Raw genomic sequence first — 12594 nt, 5'->3', positions numbered from 1 at the left:
CATGTTAAAAAAAAGAAAAAAAAAGTTGCGTGTGTAACTGCTACATTTGGGGCTGTTACTTAGATTATATCACCTGAGTATACAGATTAGTGTTAGATTTTTATTTTTATTGATGCATTTAGCAGATGCTGTTATCCAAAGCAACTTACAGGTAGGCATGTAGGGTAAGGGGGTCTTGCCTGAGGACCCCTACTGGAGGTAGTACCTTTCATGCAGGGGATTTGAACTCAGGTCTCCCACATGGAAGGTGGCAACCACTACACTATCCAGATATACGATCATATGGACATGACACAACAAGTTCTAATGACAGCAAGGATTGTGCAATATCCTGCTGAGCCACACTAAAAGTGATGGCATTTTGATAGACAACTTTGCCTTAACTTATCTGATCTACATGAGGAAAGGCCGCTGAACCCATTGAGACTAAACTGACTTCTATCAAGGTGAGAAAAGAAGGTTGTTTACTGTTGTAGCATGATAGTTTCATTTTTTTGTGTTCATGTGTGTATGATTCAGGTGTTTAGGCTGGCAAGGCTTTGGCTTGGTACACAATAACCATACAAAAATAGTTTCATATGTGACTTTTAACTAACCTTTTCATTGTTTTCAGCTTCATATAATTAAGTAAACACTCTTATCGGCTTGTGTAAACCTGAGATATCCATTTAGATAAGTTCCTGCAAATATTTGCCATTGCATTCGCACCTGAGTGTTACTTTATTCACTGTAACTTGAGATGCCTCTAGATCTAAATCTTGACAAGAGTCCACTTGTGCCACATTAAATGTATTTCATGTATCCAAGAAGGCAGAATTATGCCCTTAGATTATAAGGTTTCATATGGACATGCCTTCTCACAGATCATTGTGTACACTATGACAGGTTTAAAACCGTGCAGTGAGGTGGACAGATCTGCGCTTGTAGACCTGCCAGACAGTCATAGGTCTGGGGAATGATACAAGAATATTACAGCAGAATTTTAAGATGCCAAGACCACAGTCATCTACATATTTATTAAATGGAATAAGTACCTAAATATGGCTTCAAAATGAATATTTAGGAGTGAAAGGCCTTGAATAGACAGGAAAGCAACAAGCCATTATTGACTTAAATCGTGAATTAAATCCAGAATTTCTTTGTGAGGATGGGAGAAACTTATGGGAGAAATTTATAGAATTTCCACAATCAGACCTTTATGATCAGAGCTGCCAGACAAAAAAAGCCTCTTTTTATTTAAACTAAATAAAAGAGAGATGTGACACACTGCTGGGAAGTTATCAAAAGGCACCTGAACAACTATGAGACCATAACCATTTTCACACATTAACAGTGGAGATGTTCAGGAAAAAATGCAAGCGATTAGGTCCAGATTGTTTATGCAGTTGGTATTCACACATGTGCTTCTCAGCTGGAGCATGACACATATCCTGACTTCTGTGGCTTTTACACAGAATCTCCTCTACAACCCTACCTTGCTGTGAGACAGCATCACTAGCATGACTTTCATTATATTTGGAAGTAAATGCCTGTTTGTCTGTGTGTGGTCATGCTTGAAACTCTGGGAGAAAAAGGGTGTAGAAATTAAATATAACTTTGCCATAAAGTATGAGACAATGTGCTTGCTGTACAAAAGGCTGATTAAGGCTATGTATGCAGGTCAGCCAAAACATCTTCATTGGCTTTATTTAGATCAGAATAACTAATAAGTTCTGACTGACTGACATGTGTGACCACATGGTGCCTGATAGCATCCTCTACAGCCTGTGACAGAGCAGTGAGGCCATGCCAGCTGTACTGACAGAGTGCCCTTCGATAGCTCACTGTGTGTACTGTGGACAGTGACTGCCCAGCTTATCTATTAGCCCCATGTCATTATGATTATGAGAGCAAAGTTCCATATGAGTGACACAACTCACCAAAGTTGTCACTGATTTGTTTTGGCTCTGGCCATGAACTTTTGCTGAGATAAGCGCCTCAAGCACAAAGCATGCATTTTCAGTTCATACATGTGAGCATCTATATACATAAAAGGCACCCATATTTGACAGATTGTGTTACACAATTCAGTCTTTACTTTCACATAGCTACTTCTGTACACACTTGAGATCTGAACACTGTATTTACGCTTACAGATACAGACAGAGGTCTGTTGCAAATCAACCTCTACAGAATTTAGTTTTGAATAAACAGAGACATCACAGCTCAGCTTCTAAACACAACCATTATTCAGGGCAATTATGGAGATATAAAGTTTACAGACTAGGCAGAACTTGTTCTTATCTCAAGACTTTTCTACAACTCCATCTTGTGGACTTTCAGCTGTTTTCCCTTCCCACAATTTCAATGATTAACTTTGGGCTGAATCTCAAAAGGGAGAACATAAATTGCAGTAACTCTCAACCTTCTGTCTTCTTTTCTGTTGAAGACATGGGGAAAGGCTTCTACATCAGCAAAGCAGTGGCAGCAGTATGTGTTGTTGCAGCCATCGGGGTTGTAGTAACCATCATAGCCCTTGCTGTGGTGTATGCTCAGGAAAAGTCAAAGAATATAGAGACCCCTCCATCCACTGCTGAACCCAGTACCACACCCTCCACCCCGAAAGAACCCTGGCAGCGCTACAGACTTCCAGACTCACTCTCTCCTGTCTCCTACAATGTGACCCTGTGGCCCCGTCTGACGCCCAACACTGAGGATCTCTACATCTTCACCGGGAACTCCAAGGTGGTCTTCACATGTGTGAAGGAAACTGACCTCATCCTCATTCACTCTAACAAGCTCAATCTCACCACGTTCGATGGATTCCATGCCAGGTTGAAGGGCCTGAATGGAGCGTCTGCGCCCAGCCTTAAAAAGACCTGGTTGGAGGTTCCCACGCAGTACCTGGTAATCCAGCTCAACAGTCCACTGCAGGATGGTGAAATGTACGAGCTTTACACCGAGTTTGTTGGAGAGCTGTCTGATGACCTGGGAGGCTTCTACAGGAGTGAATACACTGAAGATGGAGTGAAAAAGTATGTCATTCTTTTCAATCTAATGGTTTTTAATTTTCAAATGGATAAGATTCTGTCTGTCAAATATGTAGCGGATGCCAGCAGGTAAGCTCAGCTCAGCATAAAGACTGGAAACAGAGTGAACAATAAGTAATGGCAATTGTGAAGCTCACAAATTAGTTCTAGTTTTATTTGTCAGACGTACATTAACAGTGGCTCAACATAACAATGAAATGTGTAGGACAGGAATAAATCAAGCCACTCAGCATATCAATCTTGACTTCAAGAAAATAAACAGTCATAAATAGCTAAAAAGGTTGAGCCCCTGGGCTACACGGTGGTGTGGTGGTTAGCACCGTTGCCTCACAGCGAGAAGGTTCCAGGTTCAACTGGGGCCTTTCTGTGTGGAGTTTGCATGTTCTTCCCGTGTATGCGTGGGTTCTCTCTGAGTACTCCAGCTTTCTCCCACCATCCAAAAACATGCATGTTAGGTTAATTGGTGACTCTAAAATTGTCCTTAGGAGTGAGTGTGAGCGTGTGTGTGGTTTTTCATCTCGTTTGTCTCTGTGTGGCCCTGTGATGGACCCTGACTCCCACCCGATGATCACTGGGATAGGCTCCAGCCCCCCCCCGTGACCTGGGTATAGAAAATGAATGGAATGAATGGTTTGTCCCCTTACATGTGTACAGGGGGGTGTAAGTTTCAGTGAGAAGTGACAGGGTATGTAAACAGTGTTGTATCTGGTAGTCTGGTAAAAGTTGCACATTGTCAAAAGTTAACTGCTGTGACAAGTATGTGTACGGCACAGAACATCACTCCTGGTTAGTGGTGTGATAAAGAAGTTGGAGTTAAGGAGTCTTAGAGCCTGATGATAAAGATTGTTTATGAGTTTAGTGGTAATTGCAGCCATGGTCCTGTAACCTTTGCCCGACGGTAACAAGGGGAAAAGCTGGTGTGATGGATAGCTGTGGTCTTCTATGATGCTGTGTGCCTTATGTAGGAACCACTGCTGGCTTCACCACCCTCTGAAGTGATTTCAGGCTGTTGGCAGAGCAGATCCCATACCAAACTATGATGCAGCCCATCAGCAGGCACTCAATGGTGCTCCTGTAGAAGTTTGAGGTGATGTTGGTGTTCAAGCCAAACATCCTCTGCGTCCTCGGGAAGTAGAGTTGCTGACGAGCTTTTCTAACCATAGCGTCTATGTAAAGGGTTCAGGAGAGGTCCTCGATGATGTTCACAGCGAGGAACTTGAAACTGCTAACCCTTTCAACATTTATACCACTGATGTGGATGCGATGTGGATTTTCAATAGATATGTAAAGAAATACCGATTAATTCTAAGCTAACCAATGCCATGCTAACCTATTTCCTATAGTGGAAACAACAGAATGGCTGTTGTTTATAGTGGAAAGTTTAAATAGAAGATAAATCTCTAGGCTTTCATGGCTGTGTGTATAGCTCAGTGACTTACCCATTGGATTGCAATGTTTGAGAGCAGGGTTTGACTCATGTGTATATATTGTCCCCACATGTTAAAAAGATCCCAACACAAGGGATGTTTCAAGGGGATTTTTTATGATAGAATTTGAGGACTTTGAACGAAAATTGGTGCACCAAAAAGTATTTGACCTCAATGATACAAAGATAACAATCAGATGACAATAATCTAAGTTACATTCAATAGTAAGAGTCAGGGTTTATCTAGGCTTCATGTTGAACTAATTACTGAGTTTTCTGCTTCATCAGAGTTGTGGCAACAACTCAAATGCAGCCAACAGATGCCAGGAAAGCCTTCCCCTGCTTTGATGAGCCAGCTATGAAAGCTGTCTTTCACATGACTCTCATTCATCCCCATGAGACTGTGGCTCTGTCCAACGCCTTGAATCATGGCAAGTTCTTGTTCTTGTTCCAGTGTTAAGTGCAACGTGTTCCCTTTTAAGAGTATTATCCATTCATCTCGGCCACATTTCTATCAGTGTCATATACAATGTTATTTTTAAAGCCAGCCCTTGATTTCTACTATTTAGAATTGTCAGGTTTTGGATAATAAGATGTAATCAACCAACAACATCTAGTTATAATTCATTTACTTATTTAGTATGAAATTGGTGATCAGATATTTGCTGATTGTGTTGTGTCTATCAGACTTGATTCTTTAAATGCCACTTGCAATACAGTTTTAACAGTTGATAGTTATGTCTGTTTGAAAAACAATGTAATGACTTTTGCAATATCTGTCGGTGACAAGCCTTTTTTGTTGCAACTGCAAATGTAAAATGCTGCTCTGCCTGTGTTGTTTTCTTCCTCCCACATAGACCCTCTCAATATCACTGTGGATGGCCAGAATTTAATTAAGACAAGCTTTGAACCCACAGAGGTCATGTCAACCTACTTGCTGGCTTTCGTTGTGTGCGATTTTACATACATTGGGACAAACCCGGGTGCAGAGGTCTTGGTAATTATTTATCAAAACACACAGAACTGAACATTTAATTTCATGTTTGTTCCTGAAAAAGACTGACCTCAGTCAGATATCCATCGCAGAGCAGAGTAATAAACTACAACTTCCTACTGCCTCTTGCTACAACTTTATCAAGCCAGTCCTTTGAGAATTGACTAGAAGAATTATTTTTCAAAATGGACAAAGTGATTGTAATCTACTCTGAATTCTGATGCTTAGTTTAAGATGGTCAAATTGCAGTATGATGGAGGAAGCTGAACTCGTCAGGGATATTTACAGCCATTATCCGAGAGAACTGTCCTGTTTTATTAGTGGAGGAAATGCATTTGACTTAAAATTAACTTAGTGTGTTAATTTTTCAGGTCTACTGTGAACCTCGTCCTCTAAACCTGATTAAACCTTTATCAAAATGTTATACCATTTAGACTGTTCATTATGTTTAATTTTGAATTATTTGTTACCATGCCTGTTATTTATCAGTGTATGTTGACCAACCATATTTTAGTTTGCAGGTGAGTGGCTTAACAATAATACTTTGTATTCATAAAGACAGCTTCATAAACCTGGAGTATTATTGAGAATCAGATCAAACATTTAGCCCAGAGATTGAATCCTCTTGTTCTTGAATCTGTGCTGCCCTCTGCTGGACTACCAAAGCAGTGTTTTACCTGTTCCAGATCAGGATCTGGGCTCGCAGGAAGGCCATAGAAGAGGGCCAGGGAAACTATGCTCTTGAGAAGACTGGACCCATACTGGCATTCTTTGAGGACTACTACAACTCCTCGTACCCCCTGAGCAAGTCAGGTGGGAGCTTAGACACACACAAAAGCAGAACGAATTAGCTTACAGTTATTTTACCTGCTCATATTTAAAATGTGGAAAATGTCCATCCAACCGTATAAAGAATGGCCTGCACTGATCTCTATGATCAATTTTAGATCAGATTGCTCTTCCTGACTTCAGCGCTGGAGCCATGGAGAACTGGGGCCTGATCACCTACAGAGAGACTGCACTCTTATATAATTCTCTCGTGTCCTCTAATGGAGACAAGGAATGGGTGGCAACAGTCATCTCCCATGAGTTGGCTCACATGGTATTGCACTGAATGGTTACTTACTTCCCTTTAATTGCAGTTATGTTGATATTGAGAAGTCTTTTAGAATTAGAAGAATAATTAAAGCTTTGTCCCTTTAGTGGTTTGGGAACTTGGTGACCACGAGGTGGTGGAATGACTTGTGGCTTAACGAGGGGTTTGCCACTTATGTTTCATATCTTGGAGCCAACTATGCTGAACCAACATGGAATATGGTGAGCTTTGTTTTCTGCTGGGAGTCCTCCCAACATCAATATAGAAACAAGTTAAACGTGCCTCATTTCTCTGTTTAATTTCCAGAAAGATTTAATAGTTCTGAATGAGATCATCGGTGTAATGGGTGTGGATGCTTCAGCCTACTCCCACCCCCTCTCTTCCAAAGAGGAAGACATCCTGATGCCAGAGCATATCAGTGCACTGTTTGACTCCATCACATATAGCAAGGTGAATAGTAACATCACAGCCCAACAGAGCAAGAATTTGATTTCACCTAATGTGTTGAACAGATCACATTTTGATCTGTTCAACACTTTTTTTTAGTAGAAAATAAATATTGAATATTCTTCATAAAGAAATTATGTTAATTGTATTATCACAGCTGAAATGTCTCCCACTAAAACTACTAATGTGCTTATATTTTTCAGGGAGCTGCTGTCCTCAGGATGCTCTCAGAGTTTATCACTGAATCTGTCTTTTCCCAAGGACTCCATGTGAGTACAGCTTATTAAGATAAAGGAAATCTAATCTATTGGTGTGCTTAAGCTGTCCAGAAATAAGAGTTAATTGATTTATTTGATTAATGTGGCAATTACAGAAGCTTATTTTTATCTCCACGCGAGTGCAACAAGTATAATCTAGAGCTGATTATCTGTTTGCAGACATATTTAGAAGAGTTCCAGTACACAAATACAGTCTACAAAGACCTGTGGAAGCACCTGCAAATGGTAAGATAGCAACATTAACACGTATAGCTTTCTTTGAAAATGAAAATTCCATTTAAAGGTTGTTCAAACTTTTTTTTCTTTGTAAACTGTAAAAACAAGCCCGTTTCCTTGAACATGCAACAATGATTAACACAAATTACTCACTCACTCAAGAAAAACCAACAACACAAAAAGAGGCTTTTTATAGATTACTGATATGGTGCGACCCACTAAACTTTGGTCAAGGTTATATACAACCAGTGGTCACAAGAACATATACCTTGACTTTCTCCATCACTGTCGTGGGTTATGTATAAATGAATCACTGAAGAACATTCACTTAAATTGGATTTATGACAAGGTGACAGATGATTGGTGACCCTGTTGATATAATGTATCTCTTCTTAAACATCTCATTGCTTAAACCCAGTAAAGAAAAGAAGGTTCCTGTGACTTCCACCATGTCCATAAGTCATTGTGTAAGGAATTCAGTGTACAGAATGTTGGAATGAGTGATTTCCCAAGGAGGCCCATTGTTTACTGGGAATGTTCCACTAAAGCTAAAAGCTAACTGACACCTTTGATATGAAAACTGTTACTTTTCAGTTAATAGTGCGATACTAGCAGGTGGTAGCAAAACCCACAGTGGCTAGTTATAACAAACTGGCTGATGTTCAAACAAGTATATGCAGAGTTATTTGTTTTTTTTTTAACCAACGCTGACAGTTTTTCTTAGCGTTATCAGTGCAGAGTCTCACCATTCATGTGGGCTAGTAGCTGGCTGTCTTTCAGCAAAATTATGTTTCCTAGCTGTAACAATGTAATCTTGATTTCTAAATCTAGCACAATATTTAAACGCCTAAGCCGGACTGGAAAACAGTGTTGCCTAACCCTAACCAGGTTTAAAGAGTGTGTAAATGTAAGGGAAAAGAATGGCTAAATGAAAACAAGGAAGCTAAGAAACACTTTCTATTATGTCGTCTCTGACTGACACTAGCACCCCCTACCACTTTCCCTCGTTTGCTCTGGTTATACCAATACTGGCCTACATGGATGAGAAGAAACAATAACGATTTTGTGATTAGATGGTTTCTTGTGAGTGAGTGATTAACATTCAGCAAGAAGAACAGTCATTTTTGAAATAGCAGACTAAAAGTAATGAGTTCTGCTTCAAACTGGTAATTCAAATCCAGCAAAAACTATTTAACTATTTGACTTCTCCTTCTAATAGGCAGTGGACAAAGCTGGCATATCGCTGCCCCACCCTGTGGAGATCATAATGAACCGGTGGATCTTACAAATGGGGTTCCCTGTGGTCACCATCAACACTGAGACAGGACAAATCACTCAGAAACACTTCTTGTTGGATCCAGAATCTGAGGTGGACAGGCCTTCGGAATTCAAGTAGGATCTGGTTTCTAATAAGATTCGAAACATTGATATGAAACTGATCTCCTCTAACTCTGTATACTGTCTTTCTTTACCTGTATGTGTGGCTGGATGAATGTCACTCAAGCTATGAGTGGTTTGTACCCATTACCTGGATTAAGACTGGTGGAGCTGAACAACAATATTGGCTTCTTAGCAAGGAAGGTAATATAAATTTCATGTCAGAGTAAAGGTGGCAAAAATCATATGAAAATGTACACAAACTTTTTCATCTCCGTCCAAACAGTTACACAGACAGATATGATTCTTCCTGATACTGATTGGTTGGTGGCTAACATAAATATGAAGGGCTTCTATAGAGTCAACTATGATTCTAGAAACTGGGAGCGTCTGCTTGACCAGCTGAGCTCCAGACATGAGGTACAAAACCTGTGATGCCTCTGTTGTATTTCTAGATGCCTACTAAAGCCTCTAAACTCAGTTTTGTCATTCACTGTTCAGGATATTCCAGTGATCAACCGGGCTCAGATTATTGACGACGCATTTAATCTGGCAAGGTGAGGGTATATTTTTACAATTCCAAATTATGAGAAGACGCACCTGAGCAACTGTATCATTTTCAGGGCAAAGATGGTTGACACAGTTCTGGCTCTGAGGACCACCAAGTTCCTGAATAAAGAAGTGGAATACATGCCCTGGGAGACAGCCAGACGCAATTTGAATGACTTCTTCCTTATGTTTGACCGCAGTGAAGTATATGGACCCATGCAGGTTTGTAAAAGGCGAACACTTGGAAATTGATCCAAGAAACAAAGTGGTTTTGGACCTTCAGAGATTATACAGTGATTTGAATGTAACCCTCATGCATAGTTACGGTTCAGAAATGCAATTAAATTAATCTTTCATCTTCATCCTTTAGGCTTACATAAAAAAACAGGTCACTCCTCTGTTTGAACACTTCCAAGATATAACTCTCAACTGGACAAAGATCCCAGACAATCACACCGATCAGTAAGGATGCTGACATGCTGCCTGTTTCAAACCATGTCTGCTTTACTTTTTTTGAACATGTATATAGTGTTCTAATCATTGGAAATGATCACACTGAGATTGATTGGTGAATTATAAAATGACGATCATATTATCATATTATCACTTTTTTTGTGAGTGTGACTGACAAATTTTATTACTCTAAGCCACAGTTAGTCCATATCTCTGCAGATTAATACAGCATGGAGTAGATTCATTTCTCATTATACCCATGGAAACACTACCTCATCTTACCATTTTTTTATTGACTTTGTTTGGTAGAAGAAATTTAGATATGTAATAAATGAGCAAAAGTACAATGGTGAAACTGTTATTTATGATCTCTGTTAAAACGGAATGTTATGCGTTAGCATTTAGCTTCATGAGCCGGGTAGAGTGGCTGCAGACTTCTTTTCTGGCTATGTCTCTTTCAATTAAACTGTGTGGTTACTGTGAGCCTTCCCCTGACCCTTGTATCGTCCCTGCTCAGGTACAATCAGGTGAATGCAATCTCCATGGCCTGTAGTACAGGAGTGGAAGGCTGTGCAGAACTGACTACTGGCTGGTTCAAAGAGTGGATGAAAAACCCTGCTACCAACAAGTAAAACCTTATTGAATATAGTAGCTGTTATTGTTCAAGCTCTTGCTTTTTTTGTCCACATATTTTCTATCCTGACCTTTCCAGTTGTTTACACTCTCACCTTTACTCTCTTCTGTCTTTATCAAACCTTTCAGCATCAGTGCCAACCTGAGGTCCACAGTGTACTGCAGTGCAATCGCAGCAGGAGGTGTGACAGAGTGGGACTTTGCCTGGGCCATGTATAAGAATGCTACCATTGCCTCAGAGGCTGATAAACTTATGCAGGCTCTGTCCTGCACCAAGCAGCCCTGGCTGCTGAATAGGTCAGTCATGCAGACATCGTGCTGAGAATTGTCTGCTATCTTATTACTGAAAATGTCTTTTTTTTTTCTTTAAATTTAAATTTTATTGAGATTCAATTTGTACGTTTCAGATACCTGCAGTATTGTCTGGATCCAGAGAAGATCAGGAAGCAGGATGCAACTTATACCATTGTTTACATTGCTAGTAACACCATTGGACAACCTCTGGCTTGGGACTTCGTCAGAGCCAACTGGAACTACATATTCACTGAGTGAGTTTTCTCTTTATTTACATACTACATGAGCTGTGTATCACACCAAGTGAAGTACAGAATCATGGTTAGACACAATGCTGTGGGGGCAACACAAATTACAAACCCGATTTTCAAAAGTTATAAAACCTGTAATTGGAACACACACATGCTCCAATAATTAGCATCCTCAGTTCCCAATGAATTAAAAGTGGAATTGAAAGGAAGGTGGATGTAAAACAATGATGAAAATGCCTCTATCCCGACTTTTCTTTGAGCATTTTGCTGCCATCGAATTTTGAATTTGTTTAAATTTTCGAAATGCATTCAAGTTGATCAGTGAAGACATTGAAAATGATTTCCTATCTACTCTGTACGTAGAAATGTCAGTTTTCTGCAAATGATCAAAGCCTTCCAATCTTTTTCCCTGTTTTTTTTTTTTTAGTTACGGCGGTGGATCATTCTCCTTTGGAAGTCTAATTACTGGAGTGACCAAACGTTTCTCCACTGAGTTTGATTACAAGCAGGTACAGTTCTGAAGAGCCCATATTTTAGTTTTCCATAATCTTTTATAAAGTTGGCAGAAGTGACAATGACAGTTCATCAGAAAACTGTTCAATAGAATGAATGTAAGAATGTCCACCCTCTTCCTCTCCAGCTGCTTCAGTTCAAAGAAGACAATGCAGGACAGCTGGGCTCGGCAGCTGGGTCTCTTGAGCAGGCTCTGGAGAACACCAAGTCCAACATCAACTGGGTGGACCTGAACAAGAAGCAGGTGTTTGACTGGTTCATCAGTGAAACCTCCTCTTAAATTAAACAATCCAAACATAGTTTTCAGTGCTCAGGTTCCATGTATTAATGTACAATCGCTTGCTCTACTTAAAGGAACCTTACTTTGGAACATTGGGTATATTCTGGGTCCGATAGAGGTATTTCTGATGTTGTGTTTTGATAAAAACCCTTTATGGTTTGATGTCTGAACTTTATGTGTGTAAAATGTGTTATAATGTGTCACGTATCGTATAAACCAAGTCCAAGAATACCACAACACAACAATTGTGTTAATGTGTGCTCACCATCCTTTTTTTTTACATCTTCTGTGCACCACCTTCTGTGTTCTTATTCCAAACTGTCTCAGAAATGTCCACAAGATTTAAGTAGTGTGGCTTCGGGAGAGTGCACAGCAGCACAAATTAGAGTTTAAAGCAAAGTTGGGCATCTATCCTCAGTTAGCCTACATAGACTGCCTTACTGCATAGTGACATTCTTTATTATTAGACTATTTTCAGTGTTTACTGAAAGGAAATTGATTTAACAGTTAATTTTGGACTTGACTCACTTTCGGGGACAAACATGTGAAGGAACTCATTTTCTCTGAGTGCATCCATAAGCCATCCAGCTCAGTCTCACAGGAAAACATGCAACACTCACGTTCGTCCATGTGTTCAAAACGTACTTTAGTATGTGAGAGGGTCACGTTTTTCGTTGCTGATTGTTTTGTACAAGAAAGTGTTCAGGCAAAGTCATGCAAACCTGTATCCATGTGTTAATTGGTATTCAAGCCTAACT

At 39.9% G+C, this 12594-nt stretch overlaps 2 protein-coding genes across 2 annotated transcripts in view; one reads left to right on the top strand and one right to left on the bottom strand.

The window, feature by feature from the left end:
- The window catches only part of lrrc28 (leucine rich repeat containing 28), a 362729-nt gene that overhangs the window by 77258 nt on the left and 272877 nt on the right, over positions 1 to 12594 (bottom strand). The gene's annotated exons all lie outside the window — the stretch shown is intronic.
- LOC140301576 (aminopeptidase Ey-like) lies at positions 320 to 12107 on the top strand. Its single transcript, XM_072380115.1, has 21 exons — positions 320 to 446; positions 2429 to 3014; positions 4744 to 4886; positions 5313 to 5452; positions 6136 to 6262; positions 6397 to 6551; positions 6653 to 6766; positions 6852 to 6995; positions 7196 to 7261; positions 7430 to 7495; positions 8706 to 8878; positions 8991 to 9067; positions 9150 to 9283; positions 9365 to 9420; positions 9487 to 9634; positions 9783 to 9874; positions 10383 to 10493; positions 10628 to 10795; positions 10906 to 11046; positions 11471 to 11552; positions 11684 to 12107. The coding sequence occupies exons 2-21, from the start codon at positions 2431 to 2433 to the stop codon at positions 11834 to 11836; spliced, it is 2874 nt and encodes a 957-aa protein (XP_072236216.1). The 5' UTR covers positions 320 to 446; positions 2429 to 2430; the 3' UTR covers positions 11837 to 12107.

The sequence above is a fragment of the Leuresthes tenuis genome, unplaced genomic scaffold (assembly GCF_036924035.1).
Source record: "Leuresthes tenuis unplaced genomic scaffold, fLeuTen1.0.hap1 SCAF_2, whole genome shotgun sequence".
Classification (NCBI taxonomy): Eukaryota; Metazoa; Chordata; class Actinopteri; order Atheriniformes; family Atherinopsidae; genus Leuresthes; species Leuresthes tenuis.
This window is presented reverse-complemented; position numbering and strand designations above follow the sequence as displayed.

Coding starts and splice junctions, on each gene's coding strand:
- LOC140301576 (XM_072380115.1), top strand. CDS start 2,431: ATGGGGAAAGGCTTCTACATCAGCAAAGCAGTGGCAGCAGTATGTGTT. Junction 4,887..5,312: donor GTCCAACGCCTTGAATCATG/GCAAGTTCTTGT, acceptor CCTCCCACATAG/ACCCTCTCAATATCACTGTG. Junction 6,552..6,652: donor CCCATGAGTTGGCTCACATG/GTATTGCACTGA, acceptor TTGTCCCTTTAG/TGGTTTGGGAACTTGGTGAC.